The following is a 20,474-nucleotide window of genomic DNA, read 5'->3' on the forward strand; positions in this document are numbered from 1 at the left end:
CTCTGGCAGCAGATCCTTATCAAGACAGAACAGGTCCATCCACTGGACCTGTCCTGCCCTGGGACATTCCAGCGTTTGTAGTATTCATGTGTGCCAGTATTTGTTCGGAACCCTTTTACAAATATACCTTTTAGTTTTGAAGATTGTGGTGCTGTATCGTATCATCTGCGATGATACTAGTACAAATATTTATATATATTACAAAAGAATCACGTTGTGATGTAATTTCTGCAGCAGACTACCAAAAAACTAGATCCTAGCAGGGAAGGTGTGACGCAAAATGTGCAAATGAATGACTCCATCAAGTGTCACTGGAACACTTGATAGTTTGAATCAGTGTGTCACAAAGAGCAAACAATGGATATGAATTACTGATGTGCTTACATGGTGGAAAAATGTGGCTGGTTTAAAAATCTCAACTCAAGATGCAACATCACACGTAGAAATAATTTAAGTTTTATTATGTGATAGTATTTTACAATTACTTTAGTTATTATTAATCAAAAGTGTTAAGCAGTTATTTTGTAGTTTTCCTTAAATTTTCTCAGTGGGGGAAAAAAAACCTGCATCGGTTACTTGTGTGCTCACATTTGACTTATACTTTATAATGCTATCTTTACTGGTCTGTTTAGTTTAATTTTATTTATACAGTGCCAAATCTCAACAACTGCTGTATGAAGTTGCCTTTTATTTTATTGTATGTTGTAGGTAAAGACTAAATAATACATGAAAATCCCAAACATTAACATGAGCCTTATGAATAAGCACACGGTGACAGTAGGAAGGAAAAACTCTTTTAACAGGAAGAAACCTCCTGAAGAACCAGGTTCAGGGAGCAACAGCCACATGCCGTGACCCACTGGGTGTTTCAGATGATTCACACTTGAATGACATGGTTTCTTTATTCAGTGACAACAACAAATGACCTTGAGTTACTTGCGCTTTGCCATAACATTTTTCGACTTTCCACTGAACCTGTATTCTGAGTCTTCAACTTGACTCTCTTGTTCCTCTTTTTTTCTGTGCATGTCAGCACATCGTGCTGCCTGGTAAGCTTTTATTTGTAAGAATAAGTAAGCATCATATATTTATTACAGGAAGCCATGCATGTATGAACACATAATGATTCAGTCCTACACAGCAGAGTCCTGGTGAGGACATTTGAGCAGAAAGAAGCTCAGATTAGCTCAAATGGCTCATAGCTTCAGAGCAATAATCCCGAAGCTGAAAATAATCCTCAGTTTAGATGAAAGCATCCCAATCAGAGCTGAGGCACCATGGGTACAGTTATATGCAAAAGTTGGGGCAAATCTGTGGAATTGTGAAAAGGCAAACATTCCTGCAGGAAATGCAATGCATGAGATGGATGAGCTGAATGTATGAGTTCAGACTTCTGTTTATTTGCGCAAACCTTTGCAAACAGCTGTCTCTGCATGTGCATTCATTGCACATTCGCACTAAATCACACTAAACCTTTGATGTTGGTTATCTTTCTTTTGGAATGCCACAAATTCTGTGTATAAAAACTCGGGCTAGTGAACAGTGCTCATGGCAGCTTCCCATTCCTCCAACCTCCGATCTGGTAACCATTTGGAATTTTAACATATCTAATAAAGCAAATTGGAGCGTTTAGACAGTGGATTTTCATTAATATCATGGACACATGTTTCATATTCATAATACAGACGTACTAAAAATGACTGGCTGGAGTGTGCGCATCCTCAATTATGAGGTCTTTAAAAACATGGACGAGTCAGAGGCTGTGTTTGTGTTGGCGCTTCACACTTGGGCTTCAGCCTGATTTCTCACTGTGTGGCACTGCCTATCTTACCATTTCCTCTATTTGTTTCACTGCCATCCACAACAAAAAAATTGCAGTTACACAGTTCCTCCTCACATTTGCTGCTTGTCATCTTACCCAGTCCATCAACAATACAAAGCAAATATGGGAATCCTTTCCTGCCTGCCAGAGACACATTAGCAAAAACTCAGAAATCGACAACAGACCATTTCCATAGTCAAATAAACATCTGCTCTGGTGCTACACCTTGTTTTTTTCATAAATGAGCAGATTGGTTACAGGTATTAGCACTCATAGAGCTGTTTTTTGACCAGAGCAATATTGTCAATATTGTCTAAGTATTTTGTGATTATTACCTTTAAGCCTAGTGTCAGTATAGTACAGTAATCCTTGATTTAAATCAGGAAGCCACAGAAATCAAAACACACCACCAAACCTTGTGTGATAAGCTGCTGGGTCCCTGTTGGGGAATGTTTTGAATTTATTCTACTTATTAGTTTGGACGTGAGACGGCACAGCGATTATGAGATTAAACCGCATTACACATCTTTTCAGGGTATATCCGCTATATCAGATGAACTATAACAAAATGAAGCATGTGTGCGTGAATTCACTGATAATGCTGATTATGATGCTTCAAATATGAATGCTTTCATTGTTGGGGAAAAAGAGGTTGGACTTTAACAGCAGAGAAGGCAAGTTAGCATGCTAACAATCCAATAAATCTATTGCAAATAATGTATAATAATAAGCCTTAATAGCCTTCTCAAAGGTTTCAGAAGTCTGTTTGGTTCAGAAATCTTAAATACAGTAACTGTAGATAAAAGACGGACATAGCAAAGACACTATGAAGAGGAGGATACATTTTATTTGAAAGCACCTTTCAGAACACTCAAGGACACTGTACACAGAATAATAAAAGCAAGCAGTTTACACAATCATAAAACCATAACACATAAAAACAAATTTTAAATAGCAGAGCTATTATTAGCTATTAAAATAAGCTATTTTGAACAAGTGAGTTTTGAGTCTGGACTTAAAGAGAGAGAAGGAAGTGATATTTCTTAAATCAGGAGGTAGGGAATTCCACAGTCGAGGAGCAGAGCAGCTGAAAGCCCTGCTCCCCATGGTGGCAAGATGGGGAGAGGGGACAGAGAGAGAAAGAGAAGAAGAAGATCGGAGACGCCGAGATGGGATGGTGATCTGAACCAGATCAGAGAGATATGGAGGGGAGAGATGATAAATGTGTACAAGAGTATTTTGAAATTGATGTGATATTTGACCGGGAGTCAGTGAAGCTGCTGCAGGACAGGAGTGATGTGATGGATAGAAGGGGTCCTGGTGATAATACGGGCAGCAGAGTTCTGGACGCGTTGGAGCTTGTGGATGGCCACAGAAGCATAGCTGTTAGGGGGAAAACAGTATTGTAATGTTATTTTAGGATGAAGTTGGAATCATATTGGACTCGTGACTCTTTCTCCTCATGATGACTGAAATTAAAGGTAACTTGGAGAATGCTGCCACCCATTGTGACATCACCACTTGTTTCTCAACTGTGCAAACTGAAGCCATCATATTAAAGTTTTGGCTGCTTTTGAGCCACAAAAGGTCACATTTGGACACTGTTGTATCTATAGACCATATGGTTTATGGTTCATTTATCTGAAAGAATGATCATTCACCATATGTGGTTTTAAAAATTGCCAAGTGTCTGTCTTAAAATGCCAGTATCTGATGGTCAGGCTCCAGTGAATGAAATATTGCTTAAAAAAAAATAATAAAACAACAATAACAACAACAATAACATTAACAACAACAACAACAATAACAATAACAACACTTAATGAATAAAATAGTAGAATCACTCGCTAAAGTCATATCCCTGACTTCAAGTCTAAACAGAATCCTAACTAGAATGTTTTAAAAATACACACACTATCCATATGGACCACATGGATACTTTAGGCTTCAGCTGTATAGGCACTCTGATGATGGAACTGAATATGTTTGTACTGTGATAGGAGCCAATAAACAAGTCAAATGTGAGTAATTTGCCCTTGTTGCTTCAAAAGTTTGTGTTTTTCCTAAAAATACTTTTTGACTTTGCATGTGAGTAGAAAAAGGAAAATGTTCAGAGAGTTCCTTTAGGTTCTAGGGAAAGCGGTTTGGGACCCCTCCCTATTGGTCTTATTTAACTGGGAGTACCTCGAGGCATCCCCATTTGGCTGTGTGCCCCGAACAGTAAAAACCTCAGATGTGAACACTAAAAGTGCCTTAAATTAGACACAGAGTGAGGGGATCATAAAGTCTACTTACGAGGAAGTAAAAGTGACCTTAAACAACATAACAGGCGACAGTGTTACAAGGTTGACATATTGTGTTTTAATTGGAGATATTTTATTTTATTATTATTATGATCCTTCAGACTTGAAGTCATAAACGTCTCCTGTCTTGTCTCTGTTTCCTCTCTCTTCTGATTCACCGATGTCTGCAGGTGGTGATAAACTGTGCCATTCCCAAGGGGCTGAAGTACAACCAGGCCACACAGACCTTCCACCAGTGGCGTGATGCCCGACAAGTCTACGGCCTCAACTTTGGCAGCAAGGAGGATGCAAACGTATTTGCCAGTGCCATGATGCACGCACTGGAGGTGCTTAATTCGCAGGACACAGGTGAGACCTCCTGAGCATGCATGCTTTCTAGCTCCACCACATGATAACTGAATATCTTAATTATGCATGCACAAACTATATAGTGTATCCTGATACAGGATTCACCTATAGCTTGCTGCTGTTATTCCTGAAGATGGGCAAACATGAAGATATATTGGCGTGTGCATGCTGTCGTGATTTGGAGAAAGATTTTGGAGAAAGTCATATTTCTTGTCGTGTTCTCTGTACTGAGAGCCACGCTTCTGCAGATTTGTTTTCATATTGCATTTCATATGTGCATTTCCCTTTCTTAAAGAAATCAGAACAAAGAATAGTAACAGATGTGATGGCATCAGAGCGTCACATGGTCATTGGCAGCCTGCTAAATTAGCTGCTAGCATATCTTTTCTCTTTTGCAGGCTGCATAGGTTTAGCCACCATGATCCTTTTTTTTTTTTTTTTTCATGATTTCAAAATAACACCAGTGATTTGAAATGTTCTGAATATCAGCCCCTCTAATCAGGCTGACCAACAACTGGCCCGTCTCTGTACTGTATAAAAAAGATGGACATTTCCAATTTAGCATTTTGACTGTCGTCCTTAGAGGATATAGGCAGACACTTGTTTTTGAATTACTGTTTTGAAGCCTCAGATGACTTTTTACTTCATTTATTGTTTTGAATCCATGTGTAAAGAAGGAATGATGATCTAACTGGAACTGCACATTCTACTGACTTTCAGTTAATAATTATTACCCAAAGGCCCATAAACCCATTAAAATTTTGACTGAGGTCGTGGCCCAGTAGAGGATTCACAGACTATCGGACTGAAACCACAGATTTTGCGTCTTGGTGGCCATTAAAAACAATGCAGATTTAAGGCACATTGACTTGGCTTCACCTTTTAGACTGGGAAACTATACCCATATATTATACAGCCTGTGCATGTCTGTGTCAGCCAACATTAGCAAGCAGCTTTCAACTCCCCACACTGGGGTTCAATATTTCTGTAATATAACAAATATAACATGTCAAGAGCCCACTCATTTACACTGCCAGTAGTTTCTGTTCATATTAATTCAGTTTCAGAGGTAGCATCCTCTGATTGTATTCATAACATATGTTGAGCCTCCACTAAAACCGAGGCCGCTGATGAATTTTATTTCTTTTAAGCGTCCCAAAGGAGGGATTTTGACACAGATGTTTGAAAAGAAGAACACTAGTTCAGAGCTTGTACCTGTACAGAGCACTGAAGTTGAAAGCACATCCAAGAGGTAATGCTAATGAGGTGGTTTATTTATTTACTTATTTTTTAGCATCGCTGAGCTTGGTTAGCATTTACTTCTCGCAAGAAATTCATTTATCAAACATTTAATATCGACCCCAGATCTGATCAAAACACAGACGGCCTCGTTCACTTCAAGAAACGCCCCATATTCACAGCACGCACATTCACAATGAATCCAATTTCCAGCAAATAGTTGCAGGCTCAAACTTCCATGACCTTGGCTTTCTAAACACACACTCGCTCCATTGACTTCCTGCGTGTCTACATTCGCCCATATGTAGGAAGGGATGGATGTTTCCCTACTTTAGAAACATCTGTTGTATTAAAACACCTCATTTTAATACAAAAAAGATGTTTTAATTGCAGCCTGTTTGTATTTTTGCAATCCCAGCATCCAGATGCTACTCCATGCTCCCTCCTCTCTCCCTAAGTCATGCCTCTCATCACACTCTAATCCCATCCGCTAATTAACCTGATAGAGATGCGCCTCATCAAGCTAATGGGGCTAAGACATGTGTGGTGTGTTTGCGTGAGAGAGACAGAACAGACTTTACAGTGAGAGTGGAGTGACAAGAGGACAAATTTTAACAGAGCTGAAGGGAATTTGTGCCAGGATTTTGTCATCCCAAATACGACCAGAGAAAGGCTAAATGTAACGCTGTGGACAGTTGTGTAGAACTGTGGGAGTCGTGTTTTGTTTTTCCTACAATAGGTGCTGGCATCCAAGTGTTTTAGGATGGTAAAGTAGTGGATGTTTCTTGATGTCTTCTTCTTTTTTTTTTAGCTCTTCAATTTTACATTAACTGTTACATTAAAAAAGTTCTAATACAGTGTCTCTTTGAGAGTTTGACCATGCTTTTGTATCTGTAGTTTACAGTCATATAGTGATTGTGTATATTCAGGGTGGTTGTGCTGAAAAGGGTGACTGTGGGTTGCTGCTTCCTTGAGAAACGCTCATTCAAACTATGAGTGACAGAAGTCATTTATCACAAGAAAGAAAATTAAAGACAAACATAGCTGGACAAGTATATACTATAGTTATCTTGGGGATTACCATTTTGAGTTTTAGAGTGAAACCACTACAGAGGTGCAGAAATGTTGCTGGGATTTGTTTGTATAAGAAGCAGCTGGTTATGGTGTATAATGGTGATACTATTGAGAGGCTTCTGCTCGAATTTTCTGCTCCTGCTCGCTTCAAATATTGAAATTTTTGATCCCCTAAAGTGTCTTATGGTGCTGTAGTATGTCTAAAACTTCTAGAAATCTATTTTAATGCAGTTTAGAAAAAAAACTGTGATAAAATCATAATACTGTGTTACACGGGATCAAAAAGCTTTAAATTGGATGTGCAAGCATCCTTATTTACAGTATCACCATAATGAAGCTCACACCAAACTGTGGACTATAAAAATATAATCTTTGTTTTCTTGTCAGGTTGTATCCACATTAGTTTTAAATGCAGTTGAGTCACCTTAAATCGTATCACAAAGCTGGAATGTTAGCTTGACCATTTAAGTGAAGCAACATGGCTGAAATTAACTAGACTTGTCTGCTGTGTATTTTACCCCCACAAGAGCCTTACGAGAAAACGGCACAGCCAAAGACTTCAGCCTCCAGCGTTTTCCTTTGCTGCTTGCTTTATTCTCTAACATTTTCATTTTCCTTCCCTCGCCTGATTTCCTCTCTGCTCCCTCTCTCTTTCTCATTCCCCTCACATTGCCCCCCCCACCCCCACCCCATGGTGCAGTCAGCTCCGTACAGAAGCCAGAGGGTTTCCTCTTTCACCCCACTGTTTTCCTACTGTATTTCTGTCGTGACAGCTGCACTCAGTGGCGCCTATTCCAGCCACATTTGCCCGTGGACCTGACAGCCCCCTGCGACACACGGGGTTTGCCCTCCGTCACTCACTCAGTGGGTGGATGGGCCCTGGCCTCAGAGTGGGATCACTGATATTACCATGTGCATGCGAGTCATACAGTGGAAGCTTTTAATAATTGTTCTAAATCGCTTTTCTTTGATGTGGCGTACATTATGTGACATACCATGACCACTTTAATAAACAAAGACAAAAAGAACATTTAAAGAATTTAAAGTTTTGACTTGCTTTGCAGCAGTTCTCAAATATAAAGTTGAGATTTACCGTTCAGCAGAATTATAACTAGCTGTCTAAGCTTTTCCCTGAAGTGCTTCACAGTATGTTGGAAACCAGTGACCTGATCCTCTACAGGAACTGCTGAGTAATCAGTGGAGACGTAAATCGTATGGTGCGGCCTTGGCCAGTGAGCACACTTAATTGGAACAAGACACCCTGCAGGATGAGCATAGTGACTGAAGCTAGCTTTTCCAGTCAGACTAATTTGCGCAGCTCGTGGTTTAGTCAGGACCCGTATAGTCAAAAGAAGGCTGTTATTTCCATCTGCACTAATGACGCTGCAGCAGAGATGTCTCTGGTTTAGTTAGTTTGCAAAGTAGCTTGCCGAAGCTGTAACTGCGGGCAGGCTGCATGGGGTTAAAGAACCTAACACTCTATTTGAGGCGTAGAAGGGTATCAGGTAAACTCTGGTGATCTCAACTACTGTTTAGCCAAACAAATTATCGCTGTGCTTAATTTTTGTTTCACGTAAACGAGACTAAGAATTATTCCACCTGATCATTTAATACTTATGATACAAGTTAGGGTGCATAGAACTGAACTTTAGTCCAGACATATTATTTTTTACTTGCATTTAAACTTTGTGTCCCCTTTGCTGCTCCCGAGCGCAATCTGACAAGAGCAGAAAGCAAAAACCACTGAATATTTCAACAAATAGTGTAGCAGACTGTGTATGCAAAGGGAATGAGGACCAAATCATGTTATATGGCACAGATACTGAGTTCATTACTACTTCCATGAGGCATTTGCTGAAGGACCATCTCGTTCTTCTTGGTGCTGCTAGTTTCTTTTTTTTCTTTAGATTGAACTTTTTTCATTCTGGCTCTTAGAAGTTAGAGTTGTCCAGCATCGCTGCTGATACAGAGATCAGTTGACAAGCCAGGATTGTAGGAACAGCATCCCATAAGCACGATCTAAAATACTCCTGTTGAGAAGGCAGGCAGATTAAACACTAGTCATTCCAGTTCAATATGCAAGTTCAATCACATGACACCAGTTTTATCTCCATCACTTTGAGTGCTAGGAACAAAGAGAATAGCTAGTTTAGATACTTTTATTTTAGATGTACTTAATAAAAGATGGGTTCATAACTTGAGAATACTTCTAAAGAAAATGTATCCAAGTGTAAAAAAACTTTAGTAAGAAGCCAGACATATAGAACAAATGAATTGATGATGGGACAACATCATATTACAAGGGCCTCGATTTAGCTATAGCAAGGATTCATGCATTAAACCCTTGATAAATAAGCCCTGACAGCGGATTAAAGTATCTTGGCACATGTGGAAACAATGTGAGGATGACCTCTGCCCTCCATAACTTCACTGATTTATTTCCTTTCCTCTGAGAACCCACAGTGTTTCTAATGAAGAGATGCTCTACAATTACAGCCCATGCTCAATATTATCAGAGATAAAACTGATTTCCTCCTCCCATAAATGCTTCTCCAGATAAGGACACGCTTTGATGTATGTCTTTGAAGTCGAGCTTGACCCGCATAGCCAGAGAAGATTATGATTTCAGCTGTTTCAGAGGATTAAGAGAGAGGAAAGAAATCCGTTTATACATTGCTGCTGTTTGGCCGACAAAGCTGCCCAATAGCATCTCACTTTTAGTTATTTAAGGATTCCCACACATGCAGGTGAGTGAATTATGTGATGTGTGTTTTTATCTGAGGTTAGGAATGTGTGAGTGAGCGATTGAACAAAGCACAGAATAGTTTCCGAGTGAGGGAAATGAATGGATATGGTTCACTGCTGCCATGTGGAAAATGTGCGTTTGTCTACAAGTACTTAAAATAAAGGCAAACACTCATCACTTTGATGATGGGTTGTATACAGTAGGCGTGTGCATTTACTGCGGGTGACCTCTGCAAACACCGCACACTCGACTCGTTCGCCGTCTTACGTCACTGAAACCAGCTCGTCACCTCACTGCTGGATGTTGACTCGGACCAGCTTCTGTTCTAAAAGTGAGCTCACATGTGGATGAGTGAGGGTGCAGACAGCCCACACTTAGTTTATCTGTTATTCCTTTTCTCCTAAAAAGGCCAAAGCAGAGTGGGAAGGAAGGCCAGGATCAGGAGAGGGAGGGATGGGTCACAGACTTACCAACCCTGTGTTGTGGTCTGGCTGGTAATCTGCTTCTGTCAGGTCTGAGCAGAGAATTGCAGACTTAAAGGTGGACCTGAGGTCATAGGTTGATGCATATATACATTTTTTTCTTTTCTTTTTTAAACATAGCCTTGTTAAATAAAGGGTCAGAAAAACGGCGTTGTCCTGACCTGCGTGTCACCACCTGTCTGCTAGGATTTTCCTGCACAAACGTCGCTAGGATGTTGATGCCAGAGGTCAAAGGAGAATGGCCAGACTGTTTTGAGCTGATAGGAGGGCAACAACAACTCAAATAACCATTGTTAAACCCAAAAATAGTAACTCTGAATGCCCAGCATGTTGAACCTGATGGGTGACAGCAGCAGAAGACCACACTGCATGCCACGCTTGTCAGCTAACAGGAAGGGAGGCAACTAAGCACCTAAATTACTTTCCATAATCCACCTCTGGGGTGTGATGGATCAGGAGATGATGACATAGATGTGCAGCTGACAAACAATTGTGTGACTCTGTCATGTCAGTATGGACCAATCTGAAACTCCAAGTCAGGTTTTTACAGTTGTAATATTTGTAGTTGGTCAGTCATATCTCCTGAAAATACCAACATATAAAAAACCATCTATATCTGTATAAGTATCTCGGGGTGGTGTTCGGGGTGGTGTTCACGGGTGACGTGAGAAGGGAGCAGGAGATCAACAGACTGGTCGGTGCTGTGGCTGCAGGGATGCAGAGGCTGTACCGGTCTGTCGTAGTGAAGAGAGAGCTGAGTGTAAAAGTGAAGCTCTCAATTTACTGGGCGATCTACGTCCCTAACATCACTACCATCACCTATGGTCACGAGCTGTGGGTTGTGACCGAAAGAACGAGATCATACAAGTGGCGGAATTGGATGGCTGGCCTGTCCCTTAGCTGAACTCCTCACCCTATCTCTATCTGGGAGGAGCTGAGAGTAGAGCCGCTGTTCCTCCACATCGAAAGGAGTCAGTTGAGGTGGTTCAGGCATCTGACAAGGATGCCTCCTTGGCGCCTCCTGGTCAGGTGTTCCGGGCATGTGTCACCAGGAGGAGGCCCCGAGGCAGACCCAGGAATGCCTTGGTGTTCCTCCGGACAAGCTGGAGGAGGTGGCTGGGGAGAGGGAGGTGTGGGCTTCTCTGCTTAGGCCCCCACGACCTGGCCCCGGATAAGCTGAAGAAGATGGATGGACGGATCAAATATAAATCCTTTCTTTTGAACGTCCTCTCTGTGTCGCTAGTTTCACCTGTGGTGTTTCTCAGGTTGATCTGTGTGTGTACTTTGTCTTCCTGTCAGTCATCAGTTCATTTGAATTTTTTTTTCTTCCCAAAGCCTGGTGTTGCCTTCTTCTGTGGATCCTGGAAATCTGTATGATAAAGCACTACTTACTGGTTTGAATTTCATTTTCATAATTGTTCTGTTTGCTGTCAGCCCATTAAATGCTGACTAGTATGCAGCTGATTGAATATGACAGAAACTGTCACATCGTTTTTCAGCTCTCCTTCCTGCCTTCAAAAGGACTTGTTTTTAATTCTTATTTTTAGGATTATTGACCACTCAAAGCACTTTGCACACACAGATATTATTATAACACTCTTGTCATGTATATGTATTTTTGACTCTTTGTCAGCTGCCAGTTGACCTCTGACCTTGTGACTAGTGATATGCTTCCAACATTGCCTCTTTTCATGGAAGCATGTTTACACCTTAATTGGGGAAAACCCTGAGTTGACACATCCAGTTGCTAACACCTCTGTGTGACTTTGCAGCTTGATAGCTAATGTTAGTTTAGTTTAGTGTCAGGTTTAGTGAAGCCAGATAAAGAAAACATATCTTGGATATGTTCACAGTACAGACGCTGTTCTTCCCCTTTTTGTTTATCCTCTGACTTCTTTTCCTCTATTTTCTAAGTTTAAGGCTTAACTTTGAACTCTGTGTATATCTTCTTTTTTTATTAGAGCATGGATTTTACTTCTACCTTCCTAAAGCTTCTGCCCCTGGCTTGTTCTTTTAACGGAGCATTACCTTGAGTAAATGTACGTTCACCAAATGGAGGAGAGAAAAGCTAGCAGTTATGCAATGAAAGCATTCATGCAGGCTCGCCAAAAGAGTTGTCTAATTCTTTGCTCTTTTTGTCTGGGTAGCCACAGTTGGAGTTGGCAAAAGCTTGTCTCCACAGAGATGTGTGAAAAGTTGCTAAGTGAGGATCATCAATTTATTTTGAGTCCTCACTGTTCCTGCCAGCAGTATAGAGCATGTGCTCTGGATGTTGTGAAACCTTTGTTGGAGAGGAGGGGGTGAAACCTGAGAGCTGGCGGTGAAGAGAAAGGCACATTTCATCCCTCATCCCATAGAAACAGCCTGTATGTCTCTGGACCTCCGGGAGTGGGGGGGGTTGTTTTTGCAGGTCACGGATGAGTGCAATGTGTAAACATTTTGGGGTCCGGCACTCCCCTCAGCAACTATCCATCACACCAGTCTGGCATGCGTTTTTCTTGTTTTAATATGACAGCTTGTGATCATGCTTGCATCAGAAGACCCCCCACCCCTTTCTATTTCTCGATGAGCTCATGGTCTCTGGCATCAAACGCGAGTTTGCAGACGACTGCACAGCTGGACTACAGAAACCGAGGCAAGAGGCAAAAGGAAAGTTGTGTGGAAACAGGACAGAGTAAGTGACAGAGAGAAGAGACAAAGTTTAAAAAGAGAAATACATTGCAGAAGTATCCGCAGACATGCCGGCCGCAGCAAGAGTTCACAGATTCCCCAAGGAGCAGCAGAAGATCAGCCACGCTCAAATCATCCTCAGGAGTGAGTAGTCAGCCTGGCAGGAGTGCTGCACCGGAGCACCGATCTGCTTGGCTGTTTTATGTTGTCTTTCGTGCCTCTGTTTTGTCTTTAGATTATGCATGATGGGGCATAAAAATACAAATGATTTTTTTTTTTATTAATAAAAGAAATTAAAAAAATAAATTTTCGGTTGTTTATCAAGATTAAAAAAAACAACAGCCAAACACTCTGTTTGCTGTTGTTTTAAAGAAGCTGCAAATACTGCTTATATTTCATATGCTTTTTAATAGAACACCTGTTCTGGGCACAAAGAGTTTATCCATCAGTAAACCATCATGTCATTACTGTCGTCAGTTAAATGAACAGTCATACATGAATATATTCCACTGCCGCCTTCTCAGTGTGTCTAAGCATTTTGTCCCACAAGTCTCAGACACATATCAGTCAGAAGTGAGGACTCTGCAGAAACCTGATTGGCTGCAGAGCTCTTCTGTAATTTCATTGGTTAAGCTGTGCTCTAGTTGTCGTGTAGCAACAGTGTCAAAAGGCTGGAGGGAAGATTGACCACAGTTGCCACGGTCTCATGATCTTTGAACGAGAAACAAGTTTAATTGTACATGTGAGCCACAGCACAAGTCCTCCTTTGTGTTTGCCAGCTGGGTGTGATATATGTGAAGATTTGTTTGACAGGCCGTCCAAGCATAAAAATGCAGCTATGAGTATGGAAGTACCAAAAAGCCAGTCCACTGACCGGCTTCCAGAGTTCAGAGTGGGAAGCCAACTAACCTAAGACGACTCTGAACAAACGTTACACGGGACACTTCATGCTCCTCTTCAGCTCCATATTTTCATTTGTTCACTTTGTTATAGAAGCTTCGCATTTGCAACCCCCCTAATCATCCACTGTCTGAAACGAGCTATTTTAGTTCCCTTCCTGTCCCCTCACTTTCTGTTTAACCTGGTGTTAAACAGGAAGTTGGTGGTACTGCGGTGCTCACAGCCCTTTTTCCCATTTTCCTGGTTTTCTATAAAACTGGACTTCTTTTTTCAACAGTACTTGCCCCTTCATTTTTCAGATTTGGAAACTACAGCCTTTTTTTTTTTTTAATATATTCTAAGTTTGCGAAATCTGGTAAAAAAAAATTACCATAAACGGAGGCATCCTAATATGGAATCCTTACAATTTTACCATACTGAGATAGGCTGAATATTACCGTGTAAAACTTTGTAGTGATAATTAGAAACTATAGTTTGGGAAACCAGTTAGTATTGGCCTTTAAACAAGACCAAACATTGCTTACTTTATCTAGAATATAGACCAGTACTTAGAATATGCAACTTTAAGGCATGTATTCTTTTGGGTACAGGCCCAACTCAGTGGGAACAACATAATGAATCTAGAAAGCCCTCACCGAAACCAAACCTTGCTCAACTTTGCCAAAACTCACGAGGAAGTAAACAAAACACTTGAGTTAAAAAGCCAAACAACCACGCTGTAATTATGGCTGTCATCATCTTTCAGCTCAGATGGGCAAAACATCCTCAGACACCACAAGACTTGAGTCACACTAATAAGTTTCCATCTTTTGGTCTCTGGTTAATGGCCAGTTATACTGTGTGCGCCAAATCTCCTGCTCGTCATTGCTTTCCCACAAAGTCATATGTGCTTTAATCTTACAGCATGGAATGTAAAGATTCCTTGCGTTAAGCGAATCTGTGTCATTCAACTGTTACTCATTAATCATGTGCTAAATAAAATTTGTGTGAATCTTTAGGAGCTGGGAGGGTATCAGCAGAGTGGTAGTATAATTAAAGCATCTCCACTGCTGTCTTGTCTTTAAACCTTTCTTAGATTCAAATAGCAAAAATTAGACCAAAGAATGCAAACTTTGTTGCGGTGTCCCAACTCCAAGTCATGGAAAACAAACCCGACGTTCCTGCACACATAAGATGTCGCAGGCTGGAAGAATGCTCTGACATGACGAATTCCAGTTTTCATAGTGAAGACTGTAGGGGGGAAAAAGGTGACTGAAAGCTCCATGTGACTACAGCTACTACTACTTTGTTGCTGTCTGGCAGTGTTTTCCCCTCGCATTCTTGTCCAAACTCTGTCATCCTTTTGTTGTTGTTGCTGCTCCTGCCATTAGCCTGTCGAGCTATAATGAGTCATTCAGTAATATATAATTCATGGCAGTATTGGTTTTGTGTGTGTGAAAGATTCTCGTGGGTAAGGTGGAGGTAGCAGCTTTACAGGAACATCCAAGCCAGCCCTGTTTTCTGCCTTTATCTGTGTGTGGAACTCATTCTGTTCCTTGGATCAGGACCACTGGGTTCTATCCTGCTGTAGATGGGCCATTGCTTTACATCCAAAGAGGCTGGCACAAACAGTTTGCATGTGAGTCTGCAACCAACAAATTAGTTGCATTTAATTAACATTTAGAGGGCAGTGATTGACCAGTTAATAATTTCCTGTGTGATCCAGTTGTTGTTGAATTCATCATCTGGTCCCCTCTAAGTCAAACCCCATGCTTTCCCCTAGTTCCAAGTGTTTACCATAACCCTTCATTCTGCAGGTTGCTGGGCAGATCTGAAACTATATTAAGTACATGTTTGTAGGTTGTGTCACACTGACAGATGATCCCTGTCATTTGACATGGATTCAGAATCATCCCTGCCCTGTCACTCAGATATTCTGACAGGGCACTGGGTTGGAGTTGGATTTCCAGCAGTCATTCGAGGGGTGGTGATGGAAATGTGTAGCTGAGCAGAGGTATGGATATCATTACCCTACTGCCCCTCTAGACATCATGACTCCCACGAGCTCCAAAATAATCCTTTGACACACTCAATGAGTCGGAGATACAGAAACAGATGGAGACGGCTCAGCTCAGCCTGGACCCGCAGCTACTTAAATCTCCTGCACGTCTGACTGTAATAGGATTTATCACTAATTAACATAATAATTAATGTACTCTCTGATTGAGTCAGAGGTCCTGTATTGATGCAAATTATGTGTGAATCTAATGCTGGGTAATTGGGCTAACACCTGTCTTTTTAAATTGTTTTTCTGATTTAAGCAGTAACAGCTTTTAAGCTTGCCCTTGAACAGCAAGGTAAAAAAATGAAGTCAAGAAGAAATTCACAAATTCAGTTTTTAGTTTGTCAATGATTTAACAGGGGTTTCCAGAGGCCCAGATTCTTTCAAATTTGGACACATAAAAAGAATACATGTTAAATCTTTTTAAAAACAGCAGCAACGGAACATCTGGATCAGCCGTTTTCAAAGAAGAGGTTTCACTTTGGTCTCTTAGCTTTACAAAGAGAAGACTTTTCAATCCCAGTAAACAATAGCTTGAAAGTCACTGCTTTTGATGGTGGAGTGTACCTATGAGCTTTTAGGTTCATGCTTAGTGTAATGTCAGGCATCCAATGAGGTTAATCATGGCAAGGTTGCTTTAAAGTAATGAACTAATGGATGAGGTTGACAGAGGTAAATGATTGGACAGGCAGCGGCAGAGCAATTGATGAGAAGAGCTGGAAGCCACGCAGAGAATTTAAAAGTTTATGTGCCAGATGACCCATTTACTTGGCTATCTAATATAATGGTTATTGATGGAGAACCATTTCACCTTCCTTTCCCGAAGACACAGACTTCAGCAGAAAGCATGAGAGGGAGGCGGACGGCACATTCCCGGCTCTGTCACAAATACTTAGGGATTTTCTCGTAACTCTCTCAATCCTCCCTGCATTTAGTCAGTAGGAGAACTGCAGACACCCCCAGAACAAACTGGAGATAAAAAAAAAAAAAAAAATGGATGTAGTGGATGGTGCTTCCACAATATCTTGTGGACCCCACCTTACACCTGCATCCTTTCATGATGGCCGAAGTGGGTGACTTGGGGCTCCAGCAGACACAATGCTTCACTCTGCATACGTATTTGGCTACACAGCTGGACTCAAACGCAGTTCAGTGAACTGTTATTGTCCTATGGGTGGTAAACAGAATTAAGCAAATGCACTGGAAGAGAATTAATGCTCTGAGCTGGACTGGTAAATATGACCAAAATCTGATTTGATTAGAATAATGTACTTCTGTAGATTGGCAGTGTTCTCTCTTACTGCATGGGCTGTAGATGCGGCCACTTTACCCAACAACAGACCTTGGAGGATGACATCATGATCTATATGATGCTGTGAGCTTTCGCTGTGTAAAAAGTTGTCCCTGTAATCCTGCTGTCTGAGCTTTGTGCCAGACGGTCTAAATCAAGCTGGCTGTGGACATTTGTCTTACAGGTTACCTTTGACTGTGTGGTCAAAGGAATTTGCAAAGAAAAGCGTCTGGACTTCTTTAAGTTGCTTGAAGACGTTTCACCTCTCATCCGAGAAGCTTCTTCAGTCTGTCTGCCTTCACACAGACAGACTGTGTGAAGGCAGTTTCAGTTTCAAATTTCATTCGGTTTTCCAGGGCAGCGTGTCTGACTATATCTTAACATGCTGCTTGCTTTGGTTCCCCCTGTGCTAAAAAATGTAGGGCCTCGTGACACCATAAGGCTCTGTGGATCAAAGTGTGTACCAAAGCAGAAGCTCGGAGCTTCATAGATTATTTATAACCCCCGTGTGCTTTTTAGCACGTTGGTGCCTAACGGTTTGACGGATGGACATGTTTATAGAGAAACGCAGTGAATAAATGCTCCTCCACTGCAGACACATACACTACAGAAATACCTTAACCTCTTGGCAGTTGACGGTGTCAGCTCCTCACTTGTATAAACGTGGATGGTTGGCAGGTTTGATGACGGCTTGTTTTTCTGCCAGTTTAAAAAAAACAACAAAAAAAACAATAGCTCAGAGGGTAAAACAAAGTAGAATGACCCCATCTACTCATTTCACTCATCCTGACAGACAATCTGCCTCTTTTGTTTCATGTCACCTTTTTTTCCCTTTACTTTCATTGTGTTTTGTGTCCAGATCATAATAGATAGCTCCGATAACTGATGCTGAGATTTTTTTTTTTTTGATTTTTTTTTTTTTTTTTTTAAAAGAAAGGTAATCACCATATTCATTTTTGATGAGACATGGAGGATCAAGCCAAAGAAGTTTAAGCTGGCTCAACTGGAGCCAGCTTTTTTCTTTTTTTTTTTTTTTTTCTTTTTTAAAGAAACAAACAGTGATCACTTCTAAATGTGTCCAAGTTTTGTTTTTTTTTCTTTTGTTTTTTAATTTAGGTTTATATAGCTGTTCGGTTCAATTCAATTCAAAATGTATTTGTATAGCACATTTAAAAACAACAGAGTTGATCAAAGTGCTTCATAATCGGTTAAAAAAAAAAAGATTATCTGTAATTTATTGTTCGGTTTGGTCAATGAAATAAATTATATTTTATAAATTATAAATGATTTATAAAATATCAGAAAGGCCTGAAATATTGCAATTTAATTCCTGTGAGCTCCTGTGAATTTCGTTACCATGTCATTGATTCTAAAAATAATAAAATAGTTTGTTTCCAGTAATACATCACCTTGGTTTAGTACCAGCTTAATTGTAGACTTGTAGTCCATACTGCACCCCCGTCCTGTGTAAACCCTGACATCCTCAGGTCAGACTGTTGTCAGACTAGAGTTGCATTTCCAGCAAGCATAAAAGCTGTTTTAATCTTGTTTGCACAACTTCTCATCCATCATTCTGAGACTTTGCCTGCGACACAATGGAAGAAAATAGCGGACTTACCTGTCTTTCAGTTACTTGGTTCATAGTAGGGATGCAGCCGTACTGATGCTTGGCTGATACTGTCATTGGTAAATGGTCATTAAATGGCATTCACCAATAGATTTAGTTTCTTTCCTCCCCAGACACAAAGTGTGTGACTAAATAGCAACAAAACATCATAAACAAATGCTTGGGGGGAATATTAATATCATTACTGACTACAAGCCTACTACTTTTAAACATCAATGTTTCTGTCTGTCCAGAACTTCAATATGTACATTTCTAATTATTATTGTTATTTTTATTATGGGCTAACAAAAAATCTTCTAGTATATGGATAGTGGTGTTTGGACAGTATTCAGACTGATGTCCGGGAGAACTGAGACTGATGTTTATTCTACTCCAGGCTCAGACAACAGGCTATGAATACTGTTGTTTATCAATTATAAATATTATTTGGATGGTTTTTAGGGCTTGGGTGTGCACTCAGTGTGCAGGAATTACATTGAGTCACCCTCCCTAAACGGTCGCGGCAGATGGCTGCCCCTCCCTGAGCCTGGTTTCTTCCTGTTAAAAGGGAGTTTTTCCTTCCCACTGTCGCCAGGTGCTTGCTCAAAGGGGGCTTTCTGATTGTTACGCTTTTTTCTGTGGCGAGTCCGTTTACAAATTCAAGGCTGTGATTATTGTTCTGTGGCACTCCAATTTCACAGAAGAATAACACAGTAAGTGTTATTATAATAAAACCCACTCTGTCTGTAGGTCTAGACATTATGTGGAGTTCTAACTTTGGTGAACTAAGCCTTTATGTTTGATGCTATTTCTTGTCATCTGAATGAATAATTTGGGTATTCTACATTTATGTGAAACGACAAACCATGGAGTTTAAGTCCCTCTATCTCCCCATGCACATGCTGGTAATGATATTGAGAGCAGCAGCATGTGTCCTTCTCTGTATCCAGTGCATAAATAATAGATTAAATCCAGGAAGTACAAACCAGTGGACCAACCCATCAGGTAGGGAATCCATCCTACCACATTACGTACACAACGCCCGTTCTATTTCTTTTCCTTTGGCCTCTTTATCTTCCTTTTATGTCCCATCAGTTTCTTTCTACTCACTCTGAATCTCCAGCAGTTTTGCTCTCTCTCACTCCCTCTTATGCTCATCCCTCCCTCCTACTTTCTATCCCTCCCTCTCCTCTTCCTTTTGTTTCCATCAATTCTAATCTGTTGGAGAACTGGCATAAAGAGAAACCACACCCAGCATTCCAGCATCATTTTTAAAGGTGCACCGTCCGGATATCGGGATATCAGGACATCAGACCGCAGTGAATAAAGAACTTGTGCCACTGCTATTTTATTAAAAGGAGTCTTCTTTTGATGGAACTTTGGCTCGTAAGCATCAGTCTGCATTAGAAACCTCCCGCACTGTGGGCACTGCAGAGCTAAGGCACAGGAAATTGACAGAGGAAACTCTGGAGAGCCCAAGCTATGGTTTTATATGTGACGTCCCAGGACTGTACAAGAGAAGCTGGCAGCAGGATGGTAGTGACTCTGAGGACTGGCAACAGTTCAGATGGGGCCTCACATGGACTGTGGCGCTACGTTTGCTGCCAGAGGAGGCCCACACTGACGCTGCCCTCATGTAGGTATACGGGAGTGATGGCCGTCAGTGGCTACTGTATTTGTTGTGTGTATCTGCGGGACATTTCAAGGTTGCTCAAGAAAAGTTACTTATCAGATGTGTGACTATAAGGCAATTATAGATAATCTGTTATCTCCTATAAACTATTATCTCCCTTGTACTCCTGCTGAGATGACACATTGTAAACACTCTTTTAAAAAAAAAAGTGTTTTAGGACTTCTTGGTGATCTGATGATATAATTTATTTATTTATTTTTAATATAAACCTCCTGCTTGTCTTTGGCTTTATTCTTTGCTCTGCCTGTTTTCCCAGCCT

At 40.8% G+C, this 20,474-nt stretch overlaps 1 protein-coding gene across 1 annotated transcript in view; it reads left to right on the forward strand.

Annotated features, from left to right (window-relative positions):
- enah (ENAH actin regulator) overlaps positions 1-20,474 on the forward strand; it is a 109,296-nt gene that overhangs the window by 15,293 nt on the left and 73,529 nt on the right. Inside the window, 1 exon segment of the mRNA XM_019345712.2 lies at positions 4,296-4,473. Within this exon segment, the coding sequence (XP_019201257.1) occupies positions 4,296-4,473 (178 nt within the window).

The sequence above is a fragment of the Oreochromis niloticus genome, linkage group LG15 (assembly GCF_001858045.2).
Source record: "Oreochromis niloticus isolate F11D_XX linkage group LG15, O_niloticus_UMD_NMBU, whole genome shotgun sequence".
Lineage (NCBI taxonomy): Eukaryota > Metazoa > Chordata > Actinopteri > Cichliformes > Cichlidae > Oreochromis > Oreochromis niloticus.